Source organism: Saimiri boliviensis, chromosome 9 (assembly GCF_048565385.1).
Source record: "Saimiri boliviensis isolate mSaiBol1 chromosome 9, mSaiBol1.pri, whole genome shotgun sequence".
NCBI lineage: Eukaryota > Metazoa > Chordata > Mammalia > Primates > Cebidae > Saimiri > Saimiri boliviensis.
Genome location: NC_133457.1, coordinates 125,971,154 through 125,996,769, shown reverse-complemented (window position 1 = coordinate 125,996,769; position 25,616 = coordinate 125,971,154). Strand labels below are relative to the sequence as shown.

The window sequence follows — 25,616 nt, the reverse complement described above, 5'->3', positions numbered from 1 at the left end:
GACTGCCTAAACGCCCACTCATTACTTTAGGAGAAATACACTGGTATTTTGAGTTGTTTTTAAATGAGTGGCTTTATTTATGACAACAGATAATACCAATAGACGCTAGTGCACCACAGAGTCACCTGCGATCGGTCCGGGTGACTGGAGACGTGAGTTTGCACACAAACATCAGACTAGATCTTTGTATGGGAGAGAATTTACTGTACATTAAATTCTTTATTTTTTGTTACTCTGTGGCCAGTCAATCTGAAGATTGAATGTATCGTTTTATTGGGATGAGATCATAGTCTTTACACAATGCTATGTAAACAAGTTACTGAAGATGTTTCAGCTCACGGAATTGTACAAAACATTCTATAGATACAGCCTGCCTTCTTGCAAACGCTGGGCTTACAGATGGATTAGCTGAGGCACGCCCTGGGGCGGCAGCCCGCTCTCCCGGACGTGGCCAGCCTGCCACGCTGCCCGCTCCTTCGTGGCCACTCTGCTTTGTCAGGTGTCCTTGTCACTTGCTGGCTTCCTTCCGATGGATTTTATGAGCTTCTAGAGCCAGATTTTTCCCCGACCCCTCCCATCACGGCTCCTTGGCAGGCTGAGGTGTCACAGATCCCCGGAGTCCCCTGGGCCCCGACGGCGCCTGGAAGCCCCGGATCCCCGGGAGGCCCAGGCTCACCGGGAGCACCGTCCTGGCCGTCCTTGCTGCTGCCGGGCACGCCTTGGGGTCCTTGGGACAGAGCAGAGGGTGAGTTCAGCTGCAGCTCGACTGAAAGCAGTGGGGACTGGCGTCCAGCTGCAGGCAAGCCCCGCTCTTCCACCAGCTCAGTCTTGGCTTGAGGGGAGGTCACGGGTCGGGGGGCGGCGCTGGCTGGCATGAGTGCACCAAAAAGGCCAGGTGTGGCCAGCCCCGGGCAGGGTGCGGAGGCGTCCTGAGGGACACCCGACTCTGACTTGCATGTGTTTTGTGGGGCTGTGTGAGTGAGCAGTAGATCTGGAGAGGGCAGGGCCCCTGGGTGGGAGGCTGTGGGCTGGCTTTGGTCAACGATGACGGTGGAATTGGGGGTGTGAGGGAAGGGTGAGCAGCCGCCTGAGTGGGGTAACAGGGTCATTCACTGAGAAGAGGTGACAAAGTCTAGAATGGTGTGGTTGGGGTACAGCCGGGAGGCTGCTGCCCAGCAGGGAGAGCAACACAGACCCTGTTCAGAGCCACACAGGTAGAGAGATGCAGCTGGGGGCCTGGGACACCTGCACATTTGGACACCAGGTAGAGGCAGAGCTAGGTCAGCAATAGAGAGCCCAGGAGCATGGGGCACCCAGAGAGTGGTGTGAGTGCGGGAAGAGAGGGCTCCTGGGCACCTGGGGAGGGTGTGAGTGAGGAGAGGAGAGGGGAGGGCTCCAGGGCACCCAGAGAGTGGTGTGAGTTCGGGAAGAGAGGGCTCCCGGGCACCTGGGGAGAGGGGTGAGTAGGGAGAGGGGTGAGTGAGGAGAGGAGGGGGGAGGGCTCTAGGGCACCCGGGGAGAGGTGGAAGCCAGGTCCCTTCTCACCTGCACACACATCCTCAGAGTCTAAGGCTTCCTGGTTTTGTGAAGGCACCAGCCTAAGGCAGGGATAGCCGGGGGGGCGGGGTGGGGGGCGCTTTTCGAGGGACCCCTGTGCTGCCTCCCTCCATGACAAAGCATTTATTTTTGACATTAAAAATGGAATTGTTCATGGCTGGGCGTGGTGGCTCTCGCCTGTAATCCCAACACTTTGGGAGGCCAAGGTGGGCAGATCACCTGAGGTCAGGAGTTCGAGATCAGCCTGACTAACATGGAGAAACCCCATCTTTTTTTTAAAAAAAGGAACAATCAGTGTATGCTCAGGTCAATTAAGAGAAAATTCTGTTAGAATTTAACTGAAATAGATACTAAATAGCTTTTTAAACAATCTAAGCAAATGGACTTGGCTCAAACAGATCCGTGAGGCTCTGCTTACTGATTACGATTTTTTTTTTCTTTTTTGAGACAGAGTTTCACTCTTGTTACCCATGCCGGAGTGCAATGGCATGATCTCGGAGCACTGCAAACTGCAACCGCTGCCTCCCGGGTTCAAGCGATTCTCCTGCCTCAGACTCCCAAGTATCTGGGATTACAGGCACCCACCACTATGCCTGGCTAATTTTTGTATTTTTAGTAGAGACGGGGTTTCACCACGTTGGCAGGTCTGGTCTCGAACTCCTCAGGTGATCCGCCTGCCTTAGCCTCCCAAAGTGCTGGGATCACAGGCGTGAGCTCTGCACTCAGCCCAGATTAAACTTTTATATATTAAGCGGTTCTTGAGACAATTCCTAATCTTGCCTCCAAGGCTGCTTTGCCAGGAGAAGAGGAGAAGAGAGACCTGTTTGTCACCCAAGCGCACCCCGCATCAAGTTAGGAGACCGCGGAAGAGACGCCGCCCGGTGAAGCCCTGCTGGCGGTGGGCTCGTACCTTGGGGCCCCTGGTCTCCGTCAGGCCCGTCCAGTCCTGCTCCCGCCGTGCCTTTGTCACCTCTGTCACCCTGGTTTCCTGTCACAAGGTGTAAACAGACACATGGTTAGAGCATCTGTGCAGCCACACCATAGCCATGTCTGATTGACCTTTGCTAACACACAGGGTGCCTACTTTTTACTGAAGTGGAACCATTAGAAACGTACAGACGTCACACACGTAGGGCTTAACAGGGTCTGACCAGAGGGACCCACCTGCACAGCCTCGCGCCGCAGGATGGCTGCAGGTCCCCGACGCATGCGTAGGCGATGTGGTCCCATGAGATAATCACACCCAATTCTTATACCCTCCCCGTGTTTGGATGAATTTAACAGACACCCACCGCCGTGTGAGAGGTGCCCACGGGACCCAGCACAGCAACAGGCTGTGCAGGCCGCAGCCATCAGCCCCAGGCTTGGCACACGGCCCAGGGGTGCTGGGGGAACCCCGACATCCCCACAGCCACGAAGCATCCGTCAGAACCTGCACCTGCTGCTGGGCCGTGCGTGGCTCAACTCCTCCCTGACCTCCGGCAGCCGGTTTCAATGGGACTTTAGTTTTGTATAGGCAAAAAACATGTATGCCTATTAAGCAGTTGAGGATTTGTTACTACTTTGCATTCATATTTAAAATAGGATTTCGGCCGTGGGTCATCTAAAGCATTTTCACGCCCTCCGATTGCGTCACTCGAATCTCAGGTCTGTGTTGTGCTGCGTGAGGAGCGGGATGTGCTGCCATCTGTTTGTTTGTTTGTTTTTTGTTTTGAGACAGGGTCTCCCTCTGTCGCCCAGGCTGGAGTGCAGTGGCGCGATCCTAGCTCACTGCAGCCTCAGCCTCCTGGACTCCAGGGATCCTCCCGCCTCGGCCTCCTGAGCAGCTCGGATTACAGGTGCGCCACCACGCCCAGCTAACTTTAGAGAGATGGGGTCTCACTGTATTGCCCAGGCCGGTCTTGAACTTCTGTCAACACATCCTCTCACCGCGGCCTCCCAGAGTGCTGGGATTCCAGGCCAAGCCACCACGCCGTGTCAGCCCTGAAGACGTGAGGCTGGATGCACGTGGGTCCCTCTAGGATTTGCTCCTGGTAGAGCGAGCCTTTGTCAACACGGGTCCTGTGAGGCGGCAGCATCCCAGAGCCGGTCTGTTCTGTGACGATGGACGCCGCAGCACCAGCTTCGTTTTGCTTGGTGTTCGTGTGTCTGTTTCAATCCTGCGCCTCTCTGAAGTGGATGAGACACGGAGGCGTGACCAGCGGTGCCCAAGACCTGAGAACTCCGGCGGGCCTCCCAGTGGGGCAGGGGCTTCAGCGGCCCCCGTGCCCAGCAATTCTCGCGTGACTGGCCCGACGCCGCAGGCTGACCTACTGTGTGTGCCCTTGGGCAGCGGAGGCAGTCCTGCCTGGTGCTGCTTTTCTAGGGAGGGGGCGCCAGGCACCACGGTAACAGAGGCTTCTGAGCGAGGCCCTGCGGTGGGTCTCGGGGCGCATTTAGATTCGCATTCAGTTCCCATGGCCAGCTCCGGCATCCGTGCCTGCTTCACTGACAGCGGCCGGAGGCAGCAAGCACCTCTCCAGGAAGCGGCTCCTGCCGCAGACATGCCCATCGTCACAGGTGCGAAGGCACAGCAGTCCCAGAGGACGGACAGCCCACATGGGTCTGTGTGGCCTCTGCTCACTGATGCCACACTGCTGAGAACTGTAAAAGTGATTAAGGTGCTTTTAGAATTTTCTTTCTTCTTTTTTTTTTTTTTTGGAGACAGTCTTGCTCTGTTGCCCAGGCTGGAGTGCAGTGGCGCAATCTCTGCTTACTGCAACCTCTGCCTCCCGGATTCAGGCAATTCTGCCTCAGGAGTAGCTGGGATTATAGGTGCACGCCGCCACACCTGGCTAATTTTGTATTTTTCTTAGAGACAGGGTTTCACCATGTTGGCCAGGCTGGTCTCGAACTGCTGACCTCAGGTGATCCACTGCCTCAACCTCCCGAAGTGCTGGGATTACAGGTGTGAGCCACCGTGCCTGGCCTGAATTTTATTTTCAAAGTCTCGATGGCGTCCAGGTCCCTCTCTGGAGAAAATCTTACGTGGTCTCTTTTTGAAGACTGCAGTCCCTCACATGGCATCAGGCTGGCCTGGATGGCCTGGGAAGGTCAAAACTTAAAGAAGTTTCCAGAAAAACATGAAGCTATTTGATAATTTGGACATACGGACAACAAAATGAATTTGATTCTCAAGTGCCGAAAATCTTCAATCTTAGTCTCTTTAAGTGACATAGTCTCGCTGTGGAACGCTGTCACCTTGCTAAGTAGTTCAATTCCGTCTCAGATGAAGACAGGAACCCACAGCGTTAGGTCTCCTTTAGAAACGTTTTCTGACACTATCTTTGGCAAACAGGAAGTTATTCGGTCAGTATGGTGGAATCCACTAGAATCATGAGCTTCAAATCCTTCACTTGGGCTGAAGGGCAGCTGACTGAATGCCACAGATGGAAGGCAACTTGAAATTTTAAAAATTTAAAACTGTGGTAAGGGTTTGTGTCCAACAGTTAACACAGTGGTGTTTTCCGTGCTGAGACTCCCCAGCTTACACCGGGTACCCCAGAGCCTTCCCGGCAAGTCAGCACTGCCGGCCATGCACACCGCAGCCACGTGTGGGGTCTGCAGTCCAGCAGCTCCTGTCAGTGATTTTCATCCTCTTTCTAAGTCAAAGCTGAGTTGTTTATAGTGTTTAATATGGAAAAAAACTTTGAATTTTGTATTTTTGCCTTTTGCAAAACAAATTTTCACATGCTGCCAGTTTTCATGAAGGTGCGTCTCATCAGTATAAATGCGACTCTTAATTATCCATTACTCACTTTTTTTTTTTTTTTTTTTTTTTTTTGAGATGCAGTTTCACTCTTTTGGCCCAGGCTGGAGTGCAATGGCACGATCTCAGCTTACTGCAGCGTCCACCTCCCGGGTTCAAGGGATTCTCCTGCCTCAGCCTCCAGGGGAGCTGGGATTACAGGCGCCTGCCACCACACCTGGCTAATTTTGCATTTTTAGTAGACAGGGTTTTACCATGTTGGCCAGGCTGGTCTTGAACTCATGACCTCCAGTAATCCACGAGCCTTGACCTCCCAAAGTGCTGGGATTATAGGCATGAGCCACTGCATCTGGCCATTCCTCACATTTTTAACCCTTCTCTGCCAAATACTTTTCTGATGGTATTTGAGAAAAACATCACATTTTTTTAAATGTTCCAGTTCCCACAGGATTACTAAGGATTTAACTGTGCTAGGCCCCAAAACACGAGGGGCCCACCTTCCAGGAGTTACCACGGAGCACGCATGGCACCTACAGCAGGTCAGCCCCGTGGATTTTTATAGCAGGGTCACCGCGTTGTGGGGTCAGCCACTCACCTCTGGGCCCGGGGTCTCCCAGCTCCCCAGTGGGACCGCGGTATCCGGGGGGTCCTCGAACGCCAGGGTGACCAATGGAGCCTGGAGGCCCCGGGGGTCCAGGGGGGCCAGCTGGACCGGGCCGGCCGATGGAGCCCGGTGCCAAAGGCTTCCTTAGGTGCGCAGCTAACTGTGCAATTTGTTCTTTGGGAAAAGCAAGGGTGCAGGCGTTTGAGAGAGGGTCGTGAAAAGTGCCGTTAGGTAAAGCACAGAAGATTACACAGGGCTGCCCTCCAGAGGCAGATTTCCTTCTCATTGATGGAAATGGTTTCACTGCTTTGGGGTGATAAGTGCCAGAGCTAGAAAGGACCCCCTCCCCCAGCCCTTTAGACCCTGAGAAGCCTGAAAGTGAGAAGGCGAAGCAGGTGGGGCTGTTTGGGGACCTGCCCTGCCAGCCACAGGGGCACACCCAGCTGTTCCTTGTATCCCATGCAGTCAGCAGACTTCAGGACGCCTGCTGCATGTCGGGCATCTGGTTGAATCCAGGGCCGGCGAGTGGGCCACCCGCTAGTGCAGAGGACGGGCAGACGCCAAGGCAGACCAGACCCTGAGGGCTAACGGGCGGGGTGGGCGGCGCTGGCTGACTTACCGCCGATCAGCCCCCCACACAGCTCCCTGATGCGCTGCTCGCTGGCCTCCTTCCCCTGGAAGTCACCCCACACATTCATCAGCATGGGAACGGCACCTTCTGTCAAACATTCCCACCATCACCCCGCAAAGTAACTTCGTTTAGGAAAAAACACGATCTCAATCCTGTGAGAGCCAGAAAAGCAACGTACCGGAACGCCCGGCTTCCCCGTGATGCCAGGAACACCCTGGATGCCCTGGAGGCCCAGAGGACCAGGGGGGCCAGGGACACCCTCAACACCGCTGGTGCCGTTGGGACCCTGGATGCCTTTGGGGCCCAGCTCCCCTCGACTGCCAGACTGCAGAGAAACAGGAGGAAGGTGGGTCAGGGCAAGTCCAGGAGCCCAGAGCCGCCCCTGCGTGCTTTCCCGGCCGGCACAGAGCCATCTTGCCCAGCCTTGACCAGAGCAAGCATTTTTACCATCTCAGATATGGGCAGTTGCCCAGCGGAGGGCAGGAAGCCAGCGGGCACCCTCGGCTTGCGTCATCGGAGCAGCCGCCCGGCACTCACCTCTCCTTTGGGTCCGACCAGGCCGCCAGGACCCTGTGAAGAGGAAAGTGTGTTTTCACTGAGTGTGTATTGTTGGGTGGGTGGGAGGTAGACAGCTGAAGATAAAATGCCCGCATCCTCCACACACCTGCTCAGACTGCAGCAGAGTACTGACAGTGGCTCCTCCTGTTCTCTGCCTACACATTTACACTGCTGTGATTGTACTGATTCTTTTTAAAATCTTACTTTCAGCTAGGTGCAGTGGCTCACGCCTGTAATCCCAGCACTTTGGGAGGCTGAGGCAGGCAGATCATGAACAGTCAGGAGTTCAAGACCAGCCTGACCAATATGGTGAAACCCTGTCTCTACTAAAAATACAAAAAGTAGCCAGGCGTGTTGGCAGGCAGTAATTCCAGTTACTTGAGTGGGGTTGGGGGGGGGGGGGCGGCGCCGAGGCAGGAAAATCGCTTGAACCCGGGAGGCGGAGGTTGCAGCAAACAGAGATCACGCCACTGCACCCGAGCCTGGGTGACAGAGTGAGGCCCCGTCTCAGTTAAAATTAACACCACAACTGACTCCGGGAAAGAGTGACGCCGGGAGCCGCACAGTGCTGTGTCTTACACACCTTTCCTTCCTTTCGGTTCATCTTACTAGCGTGCCTAATGCTGACCTCAGCCTCTCGGTCCTAAAACCCTGGGCCCCTCCAGCTGGGTCCTCAGGAATGACGAGCCCCAGGTGTGTCAACACACAGTCTGCTGGGTTTGAACGTCTCCTCCAAAACACGTGCTGCAGTTGAACTGCCGCTGTGACGCTATTGAGAGGTGGAGATTTAAGAGGTGCTTAGGTCTTGAGAGCTCTGCCCTCCCGAGCAGCTTCACCCATGGGGGCCTGTGGTTCCCAGCTGCTCGGGAGACTGGGGTGGGAGAATCACTTGTACCCAGGAGGCGGAGGTTGCAATGAGCCGAGATCGCTCCACTGCACTCCAGCCTGGGCCACAAAGCAAGACTCCGTCTCAAAAAAAAAAAAAAAATTCACTAAATGAAACACAACTGAGGTCATTTGCCCAGAGGCGTAAAATGTTTACATTGCGCTGTGGGGGGGTCTGCCAGAGGCTGGGTCCCTGGGGCTACACTCTTTCTATTTCACCCAGACACAAAGGAAAGACTTAATCATAGATTAAAACCCTGGCCTTGGGAAAGCCAGAAGGGTTTTCCTTCTCTGGAACTGGAGACCGCTCCATCTGTTACCTCCGGAAAGAGAAATGTGTCTATTAAGACTCAAACAGGAATTTCATTTTATGCTTCACCTGAGTTTTAGGCCCATGGAAATGGAGTTTTCTTTAGTTAAAAACAGCTGTGTGCCAGGCGCAATGGCTCATGCCTGTAATCCCAGCACTTTGGGAGGCCGAGGCAGGCGGATCACCTGAGGTCAGGAGTTTGAGACCAGCCTGGCCAACATGGTGAAACGCTGTCTCTACTAAAAATACAAAAATTAGCTGGGTGTGGTGGCAGGTGCTTGTAATCCCAGCTACTCTGGAGGCTGAGGCAGGAGAATCGCTTGAATCCACGAGGCAGAGGTTGTAGTGAGCCGAGATCGTGCCACTGCACTCCAGCCTGGGCGACAGATCAAGACTCCGTCTCAAAAAAACAAAACAAAACAAAACAAAACCAGAAACCCAGCTGTGACTACTTCATGCCAAGAACCCACAGATGGGGCGGCTTCTGCAGGTGGTAGCCCTGCAGGGGCGGAGCACGGGAGCCCCACACTTCTGGGCCCCAGGTCAGGCCAGACTTCAGAGCTGCCTCCGGCCTCTGCCAGACCCTGCTGCATTCCCAAGCCACCAGCAGAGCTGATCTTCCACTGGGAGCTGCGGATTTTGACTCTTTCCCCAGGACGGTTTCCCAGCTGCTGGTGGCAGTAAAGTCACCTCATCACACTCACCGGTTCTCCTTTATCCCCAGGAAGACCGTCAGAACCTGCAATGCCCTGAAAACAACACACCCCAAAGTTAAAAGAACGGTTCACGCCTCGGTAGGGGCTTCATGCCTTCGGTTCCCAGTTCTCAAGCCTCGTGGGTGTCATGTCCGTCCTGAGGCTGAGGCCAAGAGCCCAGGCCCCATGGCTGTCTTTTAACCAGCCACGAAGGCAGCCCAGGCAGGACCCTGCCTTGGGAGACCTGTAGGCGGGGGCGAGGCCACTAAGCGGAAGACATTTGTTTGCATAACGAGGCTTTTCTGGCACGCAGAACTTCGGGTAGGGGTTGATTGCTGCAGGCCCTCCAGCCGCAGGGAAAGGCCTTGTGCCCCGAAGTCAGGGCAGGCACTGCAGGAGGGCAGGCAGCCATGACCACAGCCCCACCCACCCTGATGCTTCTGGGGAGGGAAAAGTGCTTCGAAGAACAGAAATGCATTTCGAATCCACCTGCAAAGCCCCTGCCCTCTCTGTCAGTTCTCCGGGACGGCAGGAAACACCACCTCCCACTGAGGGTTCCCACTGGTGCCTCCTGGACCAGAAGCAGCTTCTGTTGCACCCAGAGCCATGCAGGGACAATGTGGCTGGCCAGCTGTTTGCACCCAGGAAGGCAGCAGGGGACGCTGGGGCATGCCTGCAGGTTGGGTGCCCAGAGTTGCTGTCGCCGTGCTAAGCAGGAATGACAGGAGCCAGAAAGGGTGACTGACGGACACAGCAGGAGGAGAAAGGAGGCTCGGCGTCCGGAACACACAGCCAGGGCTGGAGCCGGGGCGGGCGGAGCCGGGGGAAGCCGTGCAGCTTTGCGGTCATTCCTTCTGGCCTGGCCTGTGCCCAGCTCACCTGGTCTCCCTTAGGCCCTGCAGCGCCTCCAGGACCCTGCGGGTGGAGAGGAGGCTCTGGATTAGAGGAATTACAGGGATCCCCAAAGTGAGCCTGTCCTGGGCCCGGGAATGGTAAACGCCACCTCCATCCTCATCGTCCCGCACCAAGGGCTTCTGTGAAACCCGGGATCCCAGACAGAGGCCCAGAGGCCCCGCTCCCGTTCACAGCCCTGTGGCTCTGAGTCTCCTGCTGCGGGTGTTTTTACACAGTCCCAGGATAATTCCATCACAGTGGAGTCAAAGATGAAAAGCTCATCTAACCACCTTCCGACAGGATTGTGAAACTGAAGACAGGCCTGGGCGCTGCTATGAATCCCCTTTTAAAAACGTCCATTTGCGGCCGGGCGCAGTGGCTCAAGCCTGTAATCCCAGCACTTTGGGAGGCCGAGGCGGGTGGATCATGAGGTCGAGAGATCGAGACCATCCTGGTCAACATGGTGAAACCCCATCTCTACTAAAAACACAAAAAATTAGCTGGGCGTGGTGGCGCGTGCCTGTAATCCCAGCTACTTGGGAGGCTGAGGCAGGAGAATTGCCTGAGCCCAGGAGGCGGAGGTTGCGGTGAGCCGAGATCGCGCCATTGCACTCCAGCCTGAGTAACAAGAGCGAAACTCCGTCTCAAAAAAAAAAAAACAAACGTCCATTTGCTCACAGGTCTGCATAAGTGAGAACTTGCCCAAGGGGCAGAATAATGTGAGGCTTTCTGGTGAGTTTAGAGCAAAAAAATACAGCCACCAGGCCCCGCCCACGCTTGGGACAGGCACAGTGCCCCGAGGGCAGGTGCCAGCTCTGAGATCTCTGAGGCCCTGAGGTTGCTGGCATAGCCCCCACCCCTGGAATGTCCTGCCTGGCGCTAAAAAACAGCCTGCTCTCCCCCATGGAGCCGTGGTGTCTGCGGCCCCACCACTGCCCTGGAATGAAGGGCACCTGCAGCCATGTCTCATGTCTGAAAAGGGTTCTGTCTGCCCAGCAGGGGCAGCCACGGCAGGCACACGAGGTCCCCAGGGATCTGGGGGAGCATGGCTGGGCCCAGACCAGACCCACAGGCTCCTCCCCTTGAGCTGGGGCCCCAGGCAGGCCACGCCCCCTTCTGTGCTGACCCCCAAGGAGTCACCGCAGCAGCTGCTGCAAGACCAGCAGGAAAAAGCCTTGATGAGACAGAAGCTGTGACTGTCACAGTCACTTGGGACACTGGTGTTCAAACCGATCTTGTAGCAGCATGACCCTCTGGCAGTGGCGCTTCCACAGACACTGCTAGGCAGGAGCAGGCGTGGTTCTTGGAGCCTCAGCCTCCCCCGTCCTGAGGACTGAGCGCCGACCACGTGCAAGCCCCACAGCCGCTGCCCAAGGGAACACCACGTGGAAGGTCAGAGGGGCCAAAGGCGCCACATTCAGGCCCCTGAGGCCACTGCCTCCACCGCGCAGGGGGACACCGCCCATGGCCAGATGTTCCACAGGGAGCTGTGAGCACCCCTCCCTGTCTGCATCCCAAGGGACCATGGTAGGGGGTGGGGGTGGGGCACAGGGGTGCTTGCTGCTGAGAAGGCCACTTACCCGGTCGCCCACGTCACCCCGGAGGCCCTGGGGGCCTGGAAGGCCAGGGTCTCCCATGCTGCCCTTCCGGCCCTGGGGAAGGAGGTCCCGGCTTGTCAGTGCACCTGGCCTGTCTGGGTCACCCCCATACCAGGCTCTCGCCCCAACGTCACCTACCTGGAAGCCTCGGATGCCAGGGGCTCCGGGAGGGCCTTGTGGGCCAAGGGCCCCCTGAAAGACAAAGGTGAGGTGTGAGTAGATTTCTCAAGGTTCGAGGAATCCCGGGGAGCCCGGTTCAGCCTCCCCTCCAGGGCGGATGGAGGAGCCGGTTCTAAGCCATCTGGCTGGGTTGCTGGAGACAGAGGCAGGGCTACCTCCCAGGGGCAGTTTAGGGGGTCTCAGAGCTCAGGCATGCCCTGGACCCAACTTGTCAGGCCAGACTGAGAGCCAGGCACCCATGCCCATGGTCCCCCCAGGATCTGTGGCTGGCGCTATCATTATTTCAGTCCCCGGAGGCACAAGGCTGGGCTTAGCAGAGGGCCCGAAAACAGGGCAGCTCTGGCCCGGCTCTGACTGTCCCCCAGCAGTCAAGGGTCAGGAAGGCAAGGCCCCACCCCTCCCAGCTTCCTCGGCTTTTGTGGGCCAGGCCTATCAAGGCAACCAATGCCACCCCAGCCTGCTCAGAAACTGGGGCCACCTGCCGATGGTTCTGTGCCAACCCCCCACCCAGGGCCACGTCCCTGTACTCACCGCTGAGCCCCTGTGGCCAGCCTCGCCGCGCTCCCCGGGCATGCCAGCGTCTCCCTACAGGGAGGGGAAGGAGGGTGTGAGGCCAGGGTCCACACATGTGCGGGATGGGGTGAGGTCAGGGCTGCTGCAGATACTCACGGGGACACCTGGCTCTCCGGAGGGGCCGGCCTCACCCAGCTCCCCAGCTCTGCCCTGCAGAGGAAGGAGAGCCCTGAGAGCCCGCCCACGCCTCCGGCATCCCGGCCCCGCCTCCCCTCCCAGGGAGAAGGCGGCTGCATCACGTACCCGTTCTCCCTTCTCGCCTTTGGAGCCTGCTCGTCCGGGGAGGCCCTGCCAGGAGAGCGCGTGGGGTCAAGGCTGCCTGTCACGGCAGCGTGCACACGGGCAGGTGCCAGACTGTGAGCGCACCCAAAGGGCAGGCCGACTGCTCCCAGCCCCGTCGACCTTAGGTGCGTCTTTCACAGCCTCCCCAGCCTCGGACGAAGGAGCCCCTGCTCGGGGCCCACAGGGATGATGACCCCACAGCACCCGAAGACGGCCATGAACACATTCACACATGCAAACACACAGGCAACCATCCGCAGCGCCCGACGGGCACCAGGGGTTGTGCCAGGCCCTGACGGACACAGGCCCCAGAACCTCTCACAGGAGGCTGGCCCTACAGTGGCCCCCCACCCAGCCCCACAGGGGCCACCAGGCAGACAGAAGCTGTGGTGCCCCAGGCCGGCCCACCCGCCGGGCACTCACTGGCAACCCGTTGGGGCCCTTCTCTCCCGGAGCACCGTTGCGACCAGCCTCTCCCTGCAAGGACAGAGATTGGGGCAGAGAAGGGGAGGCTGAGACCTCGGGAGGCTGAACTCCCCTCCAACCCCTTCCCTCCCTCCCATCACACCCTCAGCCCCATGCCAACCTTCTGGCCATCAAGTCCTGGCACGCCATTCCGGCCGTCCTTGCCTGGCATGCCCTGGGGACAAGGGACGAGTCAGGCCCGTTGGGCAGTGGGCCACCCCCTCCCCTCTACAGTCCTGTCCTGGGGGCAGCCTCCTCCTCCATCAGCCTGAAACTGTGGCTGCCCCCAGGCCCTGGCAGTTGTCTGGTTTCATGACTGAGGTGGCCACGCCCGTGAGGGGTACAGCAAAGGCCGAGGCCTCGTCTAGCAGGTGCGCCGTGACTCCCTAAGGGAGCCTTGGTTCTGGCCCATTTTGCAGGTGGGAAAACTGAGGTTTGGGAGCTAGGACTCAGGCTAGGCCTGCCTCGTCCACCCTGGACTGGCTTTGGAATCAGGACACAGCCAAGTGCTGGGTGTCCCAAGAGAGGGCACAGCTCCAGGGGCAGTGGCAACACAAGGGGCTGGAAGAGGGTGGGCACAGGGCAGGAAGGAAGGTGCCTGCACAGGTGCCCGGGACCCCGGGAGTGCCCCCTCTGCCCAGTGGTGCTATCCACCCGCCCTCACTTCCCATGCCCTCCATGCAGGCAAACCCAGCCTGAGACCCCCTACTTCTGCACATTCCCGAGGCTCTGGGCAAGAGAACTGTGAGGGGCTGTGGGGCTGTTCAGGCGTTATTCTGGATCTCAAGGTGGCCACAGCAGAGGGCACTGAGCCCCGGCCCTTCTGAGTGTGGTCTGCCTGTCGGTAGCCAGGCCCGGGGGGAGAAGCATTCTCTGAGGGGCAGCCATGTGCACTCACCGGCTCTCCACCTGGCCCAGCCACTCCGGGGGTTCCCTTGGGACCAGGTCTGCCCTAGAGGACACACAAGTGACAGAAGCCGTGACGGTCTCTTCCCAGACGGCCTCACGCACTCCCCAGCCAGCGGCTTGGGGACACCATGGAGCTGTGCTCCGGGCGGGGCAGCAGCAGGGACCACCCCTCGCCACCACCCTGGGCCTGTGGGTACGTGGAGAAAACTGTATTTGGAGCCCAGAAATGCTAAAGTGTGGCCCGGGGGCTCCCTGCTACCCCCGCTGTGAGGGCTCAGTCGAGGGAAGGGTAGAGACTGACCAGCTTGGGGACAGTCACCAGTTCCTCTCTCGCGATGCTCGACTGTCTTGACGTTACCTTCACTCGCTCCACCCAAGAGCCTTTCTCTGGGGCGGGATCCAAACCCTGGAGCCTGGTCCCTCCACCCGACTTTTTGGCCACTCTACAGGGGGCCACGGAGCTTCCATGTGGGCTCTGGGAGGGAGTTGGGGCCCTCCAGGGCCAGGCTGACCCCCACGTACCCCCAGGCCTACCCAGGGCAGGGCAGCCCTCCCCAACAGGTGTGTCCCCCTCCCCAGCACAAGTCAGGAGGGGAACTGGGTTCTTCCACATAAGGACCCAGGGAGTCAAGTCCCCTCTCACTTACGAGGTCACCCTTGGGGCCACGGAATCCTTCTGGGCCCCTCTCGCCTCGGTCACCCTGGAAATGATGGAGGCAGGGCAGGGACACAGTTAACACCACAGAGATGGTCAGAGGGTGGGGCTGGGGCCCTCCAGGAGATGGTCAGATGGTAGGGTGGGGGACAGCTCTCCAGGAGTGGTCAGAGACGGCCAGAGGTGCCAGAGGGATGATGGTGACCCCTCATTCCATGTCCAGAACCAGAAAGGAAGTGAATGTCCCACAAAGAGTGGGTTTCATTGGTAAGCCGCCCCTACCCACGCCATAAGCCCTCCCAGGGTGTCCAGGTGACAGCTCAGCCACAGAAGGGGGGCCCCAGTGGGAATGGGGGTTCTGAGGAGCAGAGGGAAGGAGAGAGAGGCCATGATGCACGGCACCCACATCCAGCGACACACGTACCGCCTTCCCGGGCGCTCCTGGGATCCCAGGCGGCCCTCGGAACCCAATGGGACCCTATGGAGGACAGGCAGATCTGAGATCCTCTAGTCTGAGGCCTGGCTGGCAACCCCCCAGCCACCCAGCTCCCTCGGGGACAGCCCAGACACAAGCAGCCCTTCCTCAAGGGCTCCTCAGCAAGTCCCCCCAAGATGCCCCCCAGCAGTCCCCAAATCCTCCTGCCCCTCTGCTCTGGCCTCAGCCATAACAGCCCTCACAGCAGCCTGGCACCATGTGTGGGGGTGTCGGCGCGCAGAGTTCATCAGCCCTCTCCCGGTACACGCGTGAGCAGCTCTTGCAGCAGCTTGGGACCGCGTGCGGGGGTCGGTGAGCACTGTCAGCCCTCACCCAGGCATACGCGGGAACAGGGGCTCAGAGCGAGGCCAGGGCGCCGGCAGCTTCAGAGCCTCACTCATCTGAAGTCTGGAGGTGCAGACGACCAGGCCCCAGCCACCTAGGGGCTGCAGGACTTACCCGGTCCCCAGGGGGCCCGAGTGGCCCTGGCAGTCCTCGTAATCCCCGGGGGCCCTGTGGGAGAGAGGCACAGACGCTGCACCCTCACCCTGGCAAGCCCCAGGGACTCGGCTCTCAAGATACGGTGGGAGCCCTGGTGTCTTCCATGAGCCCTCCGCCTCAGCTCAGGTCCCCCGGAGGGAGGGGGCACCAGCCTGGAGATCAGCAGACTTGGCAGAGGTGGGACCCCCGCCAGCCCGTGCTCCTGTACTTGGGTACTAGCTGACCGTCCCCCAGCCTGAGCTGGCCCCCTGGGAAGCAGAAATGTGCAGGGCTTGGTCATTCAGTGGGCTGAGTTCCCATCCCACCATCCTGCCCTTCCCAGACTCACCTGCAGCCCCACGCTGCCCGGGAGGCCGGCGGGCCCAGGGGGGCCGGGGTCACCCTGAAGCAGAGGGATAAGTGGTCAGTGGTCCATTCTGGCTCTCCTAGCACCTTCTGGGGCCTCCAGTCACCCCACTTGAGCCCCAGCATCTGGGGGTGTTGGCCCCTTCACAGCTGGGCCTTAGAGGCTCTGTGAAGGGGTCACCTGCCCACAGCTCCAGAGAGGTCCCGAGTCTTGGTGGCCTTGCCCTGTCAGGGCTGGGTCCGTGGTCACTGTTCCCGTAAGTCCCCTCAGCCCTGTCCAGGCCCCTCCTCAGGGCCAAATGGGACCCCTCTGATGTGCATATGGGGTTCCCTCCTTTGGTCACTCCAGCCATGCCAAAGGGCATCCCAGACCCGGTCCCCTGGCCTGCAGGTGACGACGGACGGACACCCTCCATGGACAGTGGCTACAAGGCGAGGGGAGGCTTCAGGCTAAAGCCGGCCATCCTCACAGACACCCCTCACCATGGCCACAGACAAACCAGGGAGCTTCCACAGAGGGGCGAGGCAGGAGGGGTCTGTCCAGGCACCCTGCCCAAATCCCAGCTCTGAACAGCCAGGACGTCTGGAAGACAGGCACAAAGGTGCCCAGCCCAGGTGCACCCATGAAACAGCCCCTCCCTGGACCCTCCGGGCTGCTGCAGCTTTACCAGCTCGCTGTCCCCTGCACTGCCCAGCCCCCGGTCCCGGCCCCGGCCCTCCCCACCCCGCTCCCGGCCCCTCCCCGCCTCCCCCCCTCCCCCATCCCCGTCCCCTCCCCCACCCCTCCCCCCCCCCCCCCCCCCGCTGCCTGCCGCAGCGTCACCTTCTCGCCGTCCTTGCCTACTTCCCCCTGCTCGCCTTTGTAGCCAGTGGGTCCCTGAAAGCAAACTCCGGGTCACTGCCCCACCCAGACCCCCCAGCACCCTCCCTGGCAGCACTGAAGTGAGGCCAGCAGGGCCAGGCAGCCCAGGACCCGCCACACGGCAGCACACAAGACTGCTGGCCTGGGCCCTCCCGGGGAAACCGGGGCCTGACAGCAGTCAGGAGCAGAGCAGGGCAGGGCCGGGGTGGGGGCTTGAGGCCAGCTGTCCCCCACAGCCTCTCTCTGATGCCCATGGCCATTCCCAGCCTGGCCACACCCGTGTGTCTCTGGGGTACAGAGGGCGGGATGGGGAGGCTGGCCAGCTCCTTCTGGGGCAACCCTGGGAGCAGGGCCCAGCTTTCTGGACCTGCAGCCCCCCCAGTTTCCCTGCCCATGGGAGCCCAGCTGCCTCCCACCCATCGCAAGGGGGTGCTTGGGTGCTAGTCCCCCGTGACTCACCTTGAACCCTGGCATTCCTGGGGGCCCTGGGGGGCCTGGCGGGCAGATACTCGGGCACTGTTGGAAAACAGAGCAGTCAGACCCCTCCTGGCCACGTGCAGCTGGACCTCCAACGTAGAGGTCAGCGCCCACGGACGCGCGAGGTCATTCCACGCTGGTGACAGCACCAGGACTGGACACAGACAGGGTCTCCTTCAGCAGCGGCCAAGCGTGGCAGGGGCCGCACGGAGCAGACCGTGGCAACCCCTGCAGCTGGCTCGGATTGCCCTGCCCCGCTCGGCAGGGGGCCTGGCGGCCCCTCAGGTAGGGCCCATCTCAGTGCAGGAGTGGCTGGGCATGGGGCTTGTCGGAGGGTGCCGCCGTGAGCCCAGGCAACAGGCTTGCTGCTCGGGAGACCTAGGGCTGGTTCTAGATGACCCCGCAGCTGCACGGCGTAGGCTGGGCCACGGCGCAGGCCTGTGTCTGCAGCCCCAGCTGACTCAGCCCATGGCCAGGGGTCCAGTCACTCCCCACATTCTGAAGGATTCCCTAAAGCCTCCCTTCTGGGACACGGGCTGGCTAGGCCCCGGGGCCCGGGGTGGGGTGAGGACAGAGGCTGGTGGACAGCCGTCGGTGGTCAGGTCAGAGTGGGGCGGGCTTTTCCCCTCCAAACCATCAAACCTCTCTATCTATGGACACATGGTGTGGACCGCTCCCACGGACGTCCAGACAGAAAGGAGAGGCGGATCCGCGGCCTCCCAAGCCTGTCATCTTTCCTCCTCTTTGTTTTTTTTTTGAGACAGGTTCTAGCTGGGTTGCCCAGACTGGAGGGCAATGGCTTGATCATGGCACACTGCAGTCTCCACCCCCTGGGCTCAAGTGATTCTCCCACCACAGCCACCCAAGTAGCTGGGACAACAGGCATGTCACCACGTCTGGCTACTTTAAAAGTTTTTTTGAGGCCGGGTATGGTGGCTCACGCCTGTAATTCCAGCTACTTGGGAGGCTGAGGCAGGAGAACTGCTTGAACCCGGAAGGTGGAGGTTGCAGTGAGCCAAGATTGTGCCACTGCACTCCAGCTCGGGCGCCAGTGTGAGGATACGTCTCAAAGAAAAAAAAGTTTTTTGTAGAGCCAAGGATCTCACTATGTTGCCCAGGCTGCTCTCAGACTCCTGAGCTTAAGTGATCCTCCTGACGTGGCCTCCCAAAGTGCTATAATTACAGGCGTGAGCCACTGCGCCTGCCCGCAGCCTGTTTTCTTTTTACTCAAATGACAGGGCTCAAAGATCAAGGTAAGGCTGGTCCCAGACTCCGGTCCCTCACTGTGCCCAGGACTCTGCTGTCACCCTCTGTGGACAAGGGCACCCTCTGCAGGGATGCTTCAGCGAAGGCACTGGGTGGCTCCGTGGCATGACTGATTGATTACATTGGCAAAGCTCCGTGTGCCTCGTGGCTCTCTGTGAGGGACAGTGCACGTCTAGACGGTGGTGAGGAGGGTGGGAGGGGGAGGGGGATGTCCCAGCTGCGCTCTCTGCCAGGTTGTGCCTGAACTGTCTGCACTGAGCTCCCGACCCCGGGAGTGCCCAGGCCCTGCCTTCTTGCCAGTATAGCCAACCCCCTCTCCAGGCCAGACCCCTGCCCCCCAAGGTAGGCACCTCCCAGCCCCCTTCACAAATTGCTGCAAGTGCCCACCTGGAGGTCAGCAGCACCTTCAGGGAGGACTCCTGGGTGTCCCTAAAACACAGAGACAGCTGACATTCTCCCACTTGCCCTGGCCACGTGCACCCACCCAACCCACCCACCCACTCTCTGACTGATTGCCACCTTCCCTACCCGTGAGGGGACTTGGAGACCCTTCACCCCATCCCCCAAGTGGCCAGTGCTGGGCGCCGTTGGCCCACCTACAGGGCATGTGACAGTGACAGAATCCACCTGTCCTTGGGGCAGGATGGCCGTGGGGACCTGAGCCCTGACCATCCCCAAGTTGGCTGGCCTAGCCTCAGCCACTCCCCGACCCCTGACTGTTCCTGGGGTGGCCAAGTTAGGGTTAGGAGCTCTTCGAGGGGCAAGGAGCCTGGCGGGGGGGGGGCACGGAACCCGGGAGGGGAAACGGGGGTCCAACCTGGTGCCCTAGTCCCTGCCTCGCACTTTTTAGCACCTCTGCCTGGTACTTACAGGGGGTCCGGGAGGTCCTGGGGGGCCAGGGAGGCCGGGGAGCCCAGAAGGTCCCTGTGGAGAGGGTATGACTTAGAGCAGGACCAGCCCCCACCTGAGTGAGGTGCCCAGTTTCTCCCAGGGAGGAGGACACACCCAGCTCCCGCCAGCTCCCACTCCCACTCCCACGGCCACTCCCACAGCCACTCCCACTCCCACGGCCTCTGTCGTGTCTGCATCCTGAGGTTGGGTCTGGATCACTGGCCAGGGTTTGTAACAACACCCCCCAAGGTGGGAGGTGGGGAGAAAGGGGAAGGGGAGAGGGGAGGGGGGCCCTGCTGTTGAGTCTGGGGTATATGGAGGCCACAGGTGAGCCCACTTTGAGGGGGTCTGGAACAGCCACTCACCGGGGGGCCTCGGAGGCCGATCCCACCTGGGGGGCCACTGACTCCTGCCTCTCCCTGGAGGAAGGTAAAGAGAGGTGGGGGGGTCTGTACCAGGAGCCCCGAGGGTCCCCACCCAGAGTCCGTGTGCAGCCTCCCTAGGGAGGGGCTCCAGGCGTGGGGTGGTCAGATGCTGCCCCTGAGAAGCCCTGCCCCCAGGCACAGTTTGGGACATCCCAGCCTGGCAGGCTCTGGGAACATGCATGCTCGCTCAGGCCCCAGGGGATGTCTACTCACGGGGGGTCCAGGGAGGCCTTTGCCCTGCAAAACCAAGCACGGGGTCAGAGCCCGCCGGGCACAAGCCAGGCTGCGCCTCCCTCCCTAAGACGATTCAGGCACGTCCCGGGGATAGGAGGATTCCAGGGATGGGTGTCTGTTCCCAGCCCAGAGACGGCTCTAGGACCACTGCAGGCACCAGCCCCCGGAGAGGCTGCAGAGAAGACGGCCGGTGGTGGCCTCTGGGATTCCTGGAGGCTCCCCATTTAGGCCAGATTCTAGCTCCTCAAACTCCCACGGAAAAGAAAGGACCATACTCACCCCCAGCCCAGGTGGCCCCGGGGGTCCCAGACTTCCCTGTGGGAGGAAAGCAGGCTCGGCCTCTATTTGCAGACCCGTTCCCCTCCCTCTGAAGTGTGACCCCACAACGCCAACTCCCAGGCCAGCAGGGTCCAAGTCCCACTTCACAGAGGGGCAGGGCCTCTGAAACCTCTCAACATCGAGGGTCTATTGCTGTCCTGGGATGCTGCTGGAGACAAATGGCGCTAGAGTCCCCGCGCCCACCGCGAGAACGTGCAACCTGGGGCAGGTCTGAGATACACAGAAGTGACCCCAGGTGCCCATCTCCACCAGGAAGCCCTCCCAATAACCCACCCACGCAGCCTGCTGGGTCCTCAGCCCCGCCCACATTAGCAAGCCCTAGAGCCTTGGGCAGCCAGGCCCCATCTGCCCTCCACGCCCTCTGGGCCCTGGCTGGGCCCGGCTGCCTGGAATCCCTGTTCCCTGGATTCGGAATCACAGCCGGGCCCTGTGATGAGGCCGGAGGCCCCTCCTGAAAGCCTGGGGATGAGCCCACTCCGTACCCCGGGCACCGGGAACTTGGCTGCCAGCAGCTACTGTCTCCCTCCTGTTTTCTGCTCAGAATGCACCTCCCAAGGGCAGGGCTGTGCCCTCCCGTCCCCCAGCCCAGCCTTCCTGCCCTCTGTGATGCTCTGTGCCTGGGGCCAGTGGCATCTGTTGGCTGATGGCCACTTCTTATGAGGGCAAAAGAGAGAATGCAGGTTTCGGTTTTGTACTCAGAAGCCATGTGGGGAGAAGGGCATCCTTGGGAGGGGGTGCTGCTCAGTCAGGGTGAAAAACCTGGGTCCAACGGGCAGGCACAGGGGACTCTGCAGGCTGTGTTCCCCGGGGGTCCCTGGTGGTGGTTCGCCCCGGGGCCCTGGGGGCTGCAGGGACACTCAGGAGGAGGGGGCACCTGGGGTGGGTCCCCCAGACCATCCCCTATGGTCCTCCCTGCCATAGTCTGGATGCCAGGATAACCCTGATCGTATGTGGGGGTGGGCAGAAGGCAGGCACTGGGGGCTGGCCACTTGACACCCTGCCTTCCACCCCTCCACCCCACTGCATGGGCGGGGCCCGGCCAGTCCCAGACGCGGCAGCTGTCCTCAGAGCCACTAGCTCTTTGGCCTTGTGAACACAGAATGGCCAGGGGTGGCTGGGGGACTTCACTTCTGAACTAAAGCCACTAGGATTGGCGCAGACACTTACTCGTTCCCCAGGGGCACCCTTGGGTCCAGGGGGTCCATCTCTCCCGGTCAGACCCTGGGGAAAGAGGCAGAGGGCGAGCTTGAGGGGCCACATGGGAAGTACCTGCCACCCCCAGGCAAAAATGGAACCATGAACCCTTCCCTTGGTGAGTTCGGAGAGGCACAGAAAACTCTGGCCTGGCATCTTCCTCTGTTGGCCCCAACCACTGTCTGCCGGGTGTCCCTAGAGGGCCTGGGAGGGTGGGGGGGCAGCTGGCGGGAAGCCAGCAGCAGAGACACCTGCTGGAGTCAGGCCCTGGGGACCAATTCAGCAGGATATCCCAGGCCTGGCTTTGGGGGAACAAAGCTGCAGTGTTCCTGGGAACAGGCTCAGGGGCCATGACGGCTGAGCAAGGCCAGCCTGGGGCTCACAGGGGCCAGGCCAGCAGTGGGCAGAGGGGCCTGACAATGGGCACTGGCTCCTGGACAAGGAGGGCTGGCAGGACTCCCAGCTCTACTGTGGGCTGGCTCTGTCCTCTGCCAGATGCTGGTGATGTCTGGGATGAGGGCCAAAGGACCCCCGTTGGGGACTTCTGGAGACTTCTATCAGGACTGGGCTTCCCGCCTGAGCAGGCCCAGCTGGACAACAGCAATTAAGGCCGACTCCTCCAGGTCCTCGGTGGGGGAAGTGGGGCGAGGGGAGGGGCGGGCACACTCACGTCCACACCCGGCAGTCCCGGCAGCCCGGCCTCTCCTGGTTTCCCTGGCTTTCCTGGGGCCCCCTTTGGTCCCTGTGCAGAAGGAAAGGGCAGAGACGTGAGGGCTAGGTCTGGCCTGGAGCCCGGGCCTTCAGCAAGAAAGCAAAATGCTTTCCACCTCCCCGTGCCCGGCCACACGAGATGGCCCCCTCTCCTCCTGCTGCCCGGCAGACCCCGCCCAGCGGGGTCACATGTGTCCTGCTCGCCCACACCTTGCTCGCCCAGGAAGGCTGCCCGCCCCATCCCTCGGTGGCATCTGTAAGACCTTCTGGTCACCTCAGCCTCCCTGGCTAAGGGCCAGCAGGCATCTCTGTGGGACCCGCGGGGGCCCAGACAGGGCTCTGAACCCCAGAACCCTCAATCCCTGGAGCTGAAGAAGGTGGGGGGGGCTCCGTGCAGCCTCAGGCCCAGGGACCTGCAGGATGGTACCAGCTCTAGCTCCGGCCTGCCTGGCGCCGGCCCAAAGAAAGCTTCAAAGCCAGGCCCTGCCCAGAACATGCTGCGGCTGAGCCCACACGCTCCCCTCCTGCCCCCTGGCTCCGGGCCTGCTCCGGGCCCTCTGAGGCCTCCCCTCAGGCAACCCAGGCTCCAACAGGATGAGACAGGACATCAATGACCCCTCTGTTCCATGTCCCCTCTTCTCTCCAGACTGCAAAAAGGCTGATCCCCTGGCCAGGGACACTTACCGGAGGCCCAGGCAGACCTGGAGGACCGGCTTCTCCCTGTGAGTAAAGATGCCCACATGTGACCCTGAAAAGAACCCCGCCCCAGGGAAAAGAGCAGCGCTGGCCCCCAAACCAGCCCCAGAGGCCCAGCCCAAGAAGACAAAAGGGGACCCTGAGCTCCCAATCCATACCTAGGGGGCACCCACCCATGTACGGGGCGGCACCAGGTAAAGAGGTGACCTGGGCAGACAGGCTCAGCCCTCACAGCCACAGGGGGTGTGGGAATCACTTTGCAGATGTGGGGACATGGCCCCCAGGGGTGATGGGAATACATGGCGAATCCCCTCCCTCAGTGGCCTGGGCCTTTAGGAAGATGGCCTGGGTGCCTCGCGGTTCCATCTGCAGCCTCTTCAGTCTCCTGAAGGTCCCCCAGCCCCCACCCTGTTGATGACCACCAGGCCTTTAACTGAGACTTTAAGACCAGCTTTCAAGTGGGAGCTCTGTGGTCCGAGTACCTGGCCCAGGAGGAGCCTAGGGAGGCCAGGGCCCTGGGCCGTGGGGGTTCGGGTCCACGTAGCTGCTCTGAGCACAGCCCTGTGGCCAGGGAGGGAGGTCGTGGCCATCGAGGCCGAGCTGGGCAGAGAGGCTGAGCGTGGGTCACGGGGGACTCTCAGTGCAGCCCTCCACAGGAACCACACAGGCAAGGACAGGCCCTGGGGGAACCCCTGCCCTGGGGGCGGTGCCACATGGGGAGGTTCACCCCAGATAGTCCCTCAGAGGGAGGCACAGCTGTCAGGCTGCAGCTGCTGCCTCCTGACGCTTGGGCCACACCAGGCCTGAGACACCCGTGGGGGACATCATCTCTGGGACGGAGTCAGCTCCTGAGCCCCTCCATGGCTGGCTCCAGCACCCAGCAGCCCTAACAAGACCCCGGGCCCGTATCCACCCAAAGGATGTGGCCCCCCTCCCCCTGCCTCCATCCACTCCCCCCCACCTCAGCCCAGGGGTCAGAACCCAGAACCCAGGGGCACAGCCCCCTCAGGGACCCAGAGACACACACCTCAGTGCCGGCATTCTGGGTCGAGGACCACCACGTGACACCCTCCACCCCCAGGTAATCCCTGCAGGGCTGCCCCCATCCCATGAAGGTACTGGCTGCCTCCTGATGTCACCCTGGCTCTGGGAGGCCGGGCTTGGCTTTCTCTCCATCAGGCCCGGGAGCCCAGGGAGGTGAGGGCCAGAGCCAGAACCCCAGAGCGCTGGGGGCCCTCAGCACCCCCAAACTCACATCGATGCCATCCTGGCCGGGCTTTCCGGGTGGCCCTTGGGGGCCGGGGGGGCCTGGGAGTCCCACTTTCTGAAACGGAGAAAAGTCATCAGGGAGCGCGCTTCCTTCGGACCCAGCGGCTCCCGGGCCCGCGATGAGCCCCGTTTCCTCGGTGAGCCCCAAAGCCTCGGGCGGAGCCAGGTGCCCCGCGCAATGCGCCCCCGCCTCCCTTGGGCCGCAGGAACAAAGGGCTCCTTGTCTCTGAGCAGAGGCGGCGGCGGCGCCGCTGGCGCCGGCGGACCCGGGCCAGCGCGGACCCAGCGAGGACACGGACGGACGGACGGACGGTGCTCTCCCGAGGCGACCCGGGGCTCAACCCGACGCTGGGGACTCCGCGCCCCGACGGTGACACGGGCTGGGGAGTGGAGGTATCCCGGGGTGGCGGGTTCGAGGCTGGGGCCGTCCCGGGACTGCGCGGCTCGACGTCCCGTCTCAGAGTCCCGAGAGCCCCCCCGCTCACCTGTGCCCCGGCGGCCACCAGGAGCTGCGCGAGCAGGAGCAGGAGCGGGGGCAGGAGCCGGGGCAGGAGCGGGGCGAGCGCGGGTGCCCGGGCCATGGCTGCGCGACGTCTGAGCCGCGCGGGCGTCGGGGCTGGCAGAGTGCGGAGGGCGGGAGGCGAGTGGGCGGGAGGTGGGCGGCCCCTTCCCCTTCCCCGCCCCCGCCCGCACAAGCCCCCCATTCAGCCGGGCCCACCTGGGCGGCGGGGGCTCCCCCTGCCCTGCCTCGCGCCGGGCGGCGCGTCCCTCCAGCCGCGGGTTAAAATTATCCCGGGCCTGGCGCCCGCACACTCGCCGCTTTGAGCTGGAGAGAAAGACGCTCTCTTCTCCGCCCGCGCCGACCCGACCCGAGTGTGCGCGCGGGGGTGCGGGCCGCGCTGAAGGGCTCCCTTCAGGAAGGAGGGAGGCGGCGAGTTTCCGAAGCCGCAGACCCTCCCCGGCGCCGGCGGCCCCACGCCCAGGAGGACCCGGGGAGGGCGAGTGCTGGTCCCGGCGCCGCCCCCGTTCCTGCTCCGGCCGCGGGTCTGGAGCTGCCCGCGGGGCTGGGGGCGGCCCCTCCGTGGACCTGGACGGCCGGGTGCTCAGTCCACGTCAGCTGCCACTGGCTAAGGCCAGACTCTCGCCCCAGACTCAGTCCCTGGAGAGAGCAGAGCGGCCACCCTGGCAGAGGGGAAGGGCACCTCCTCCCCGGGATCCGGGGCCTACAGGAAAGGTCAGACCCTGGGGAAGGAGGCAGAGGGCGAGCCTCCGTTTCCATTTCCGACGAGCTCAGGGGTCGCCAGGCCAGGCCGGCTCTGCCTCAGGCCGCCCTACAGGGGACTCAAGTGTCCAAGTTGCCCCAAGCTCCGGGAAGGCACGGCATGGC

The 25,616-nt window shown here is 61.3% G+C and overlaps 1 protein-coding gene across 1 annotated transcript; it reads right to left on the bottom strand.

Annotated features, from left to right (window-relative positions):
* Positions 1–53: 53 nt before the first annotated feature.
* Positions 54–24,810, bottom strand: COL9A3 (collagen type IX alpha 3 chain). Its single transcript, XM_039479335.2, has 32 exons — positions 24,715–24,810; positions 24,216–24,284; positions 22,949–22,984; positions 22,224–22,295; positions 21,527–21,580; positions 20,300–20,335; positions 20,000–20,023; positions 19,727–19,780; positions 19,341–19,394; positions 18,858–18,899; positions 17,187–17,243; positions 16,689–16,742; positions 15,849–15,902; positions 15,479–15,532; positions 14,969–15,022; positions 14,537–14,590; positions 13,879–13,932; positions 13,102–13,155; positions 12,939–12,992; positions 12,477–12,521; positions 12,330–12,383; positions 12,192–12,245; positions 11,619–11,672; positions 11,463–11,534; positions 9,868–9,903; positions 8,998–9,042; positions 7,078–7,110; positions 6,719–6,865; positions 6,529–6,583; positions 5,901–6,083; positions 2,468–2,545; positions 54–727 (listed from the first exon to the last, which is right to left on the bottom strand). The coding sequence occupies exons 1-32, from the start codon at positions 24,808–24,810 to the stop codon at positions 537–539; spliced, it is 2,073 nt and encodes a 690-aa protein (XP_039335269.2). The 3' UTR covers positions 54–536.
* Positions 24,811–25,616: the final 806 nt, after the last annotated feature.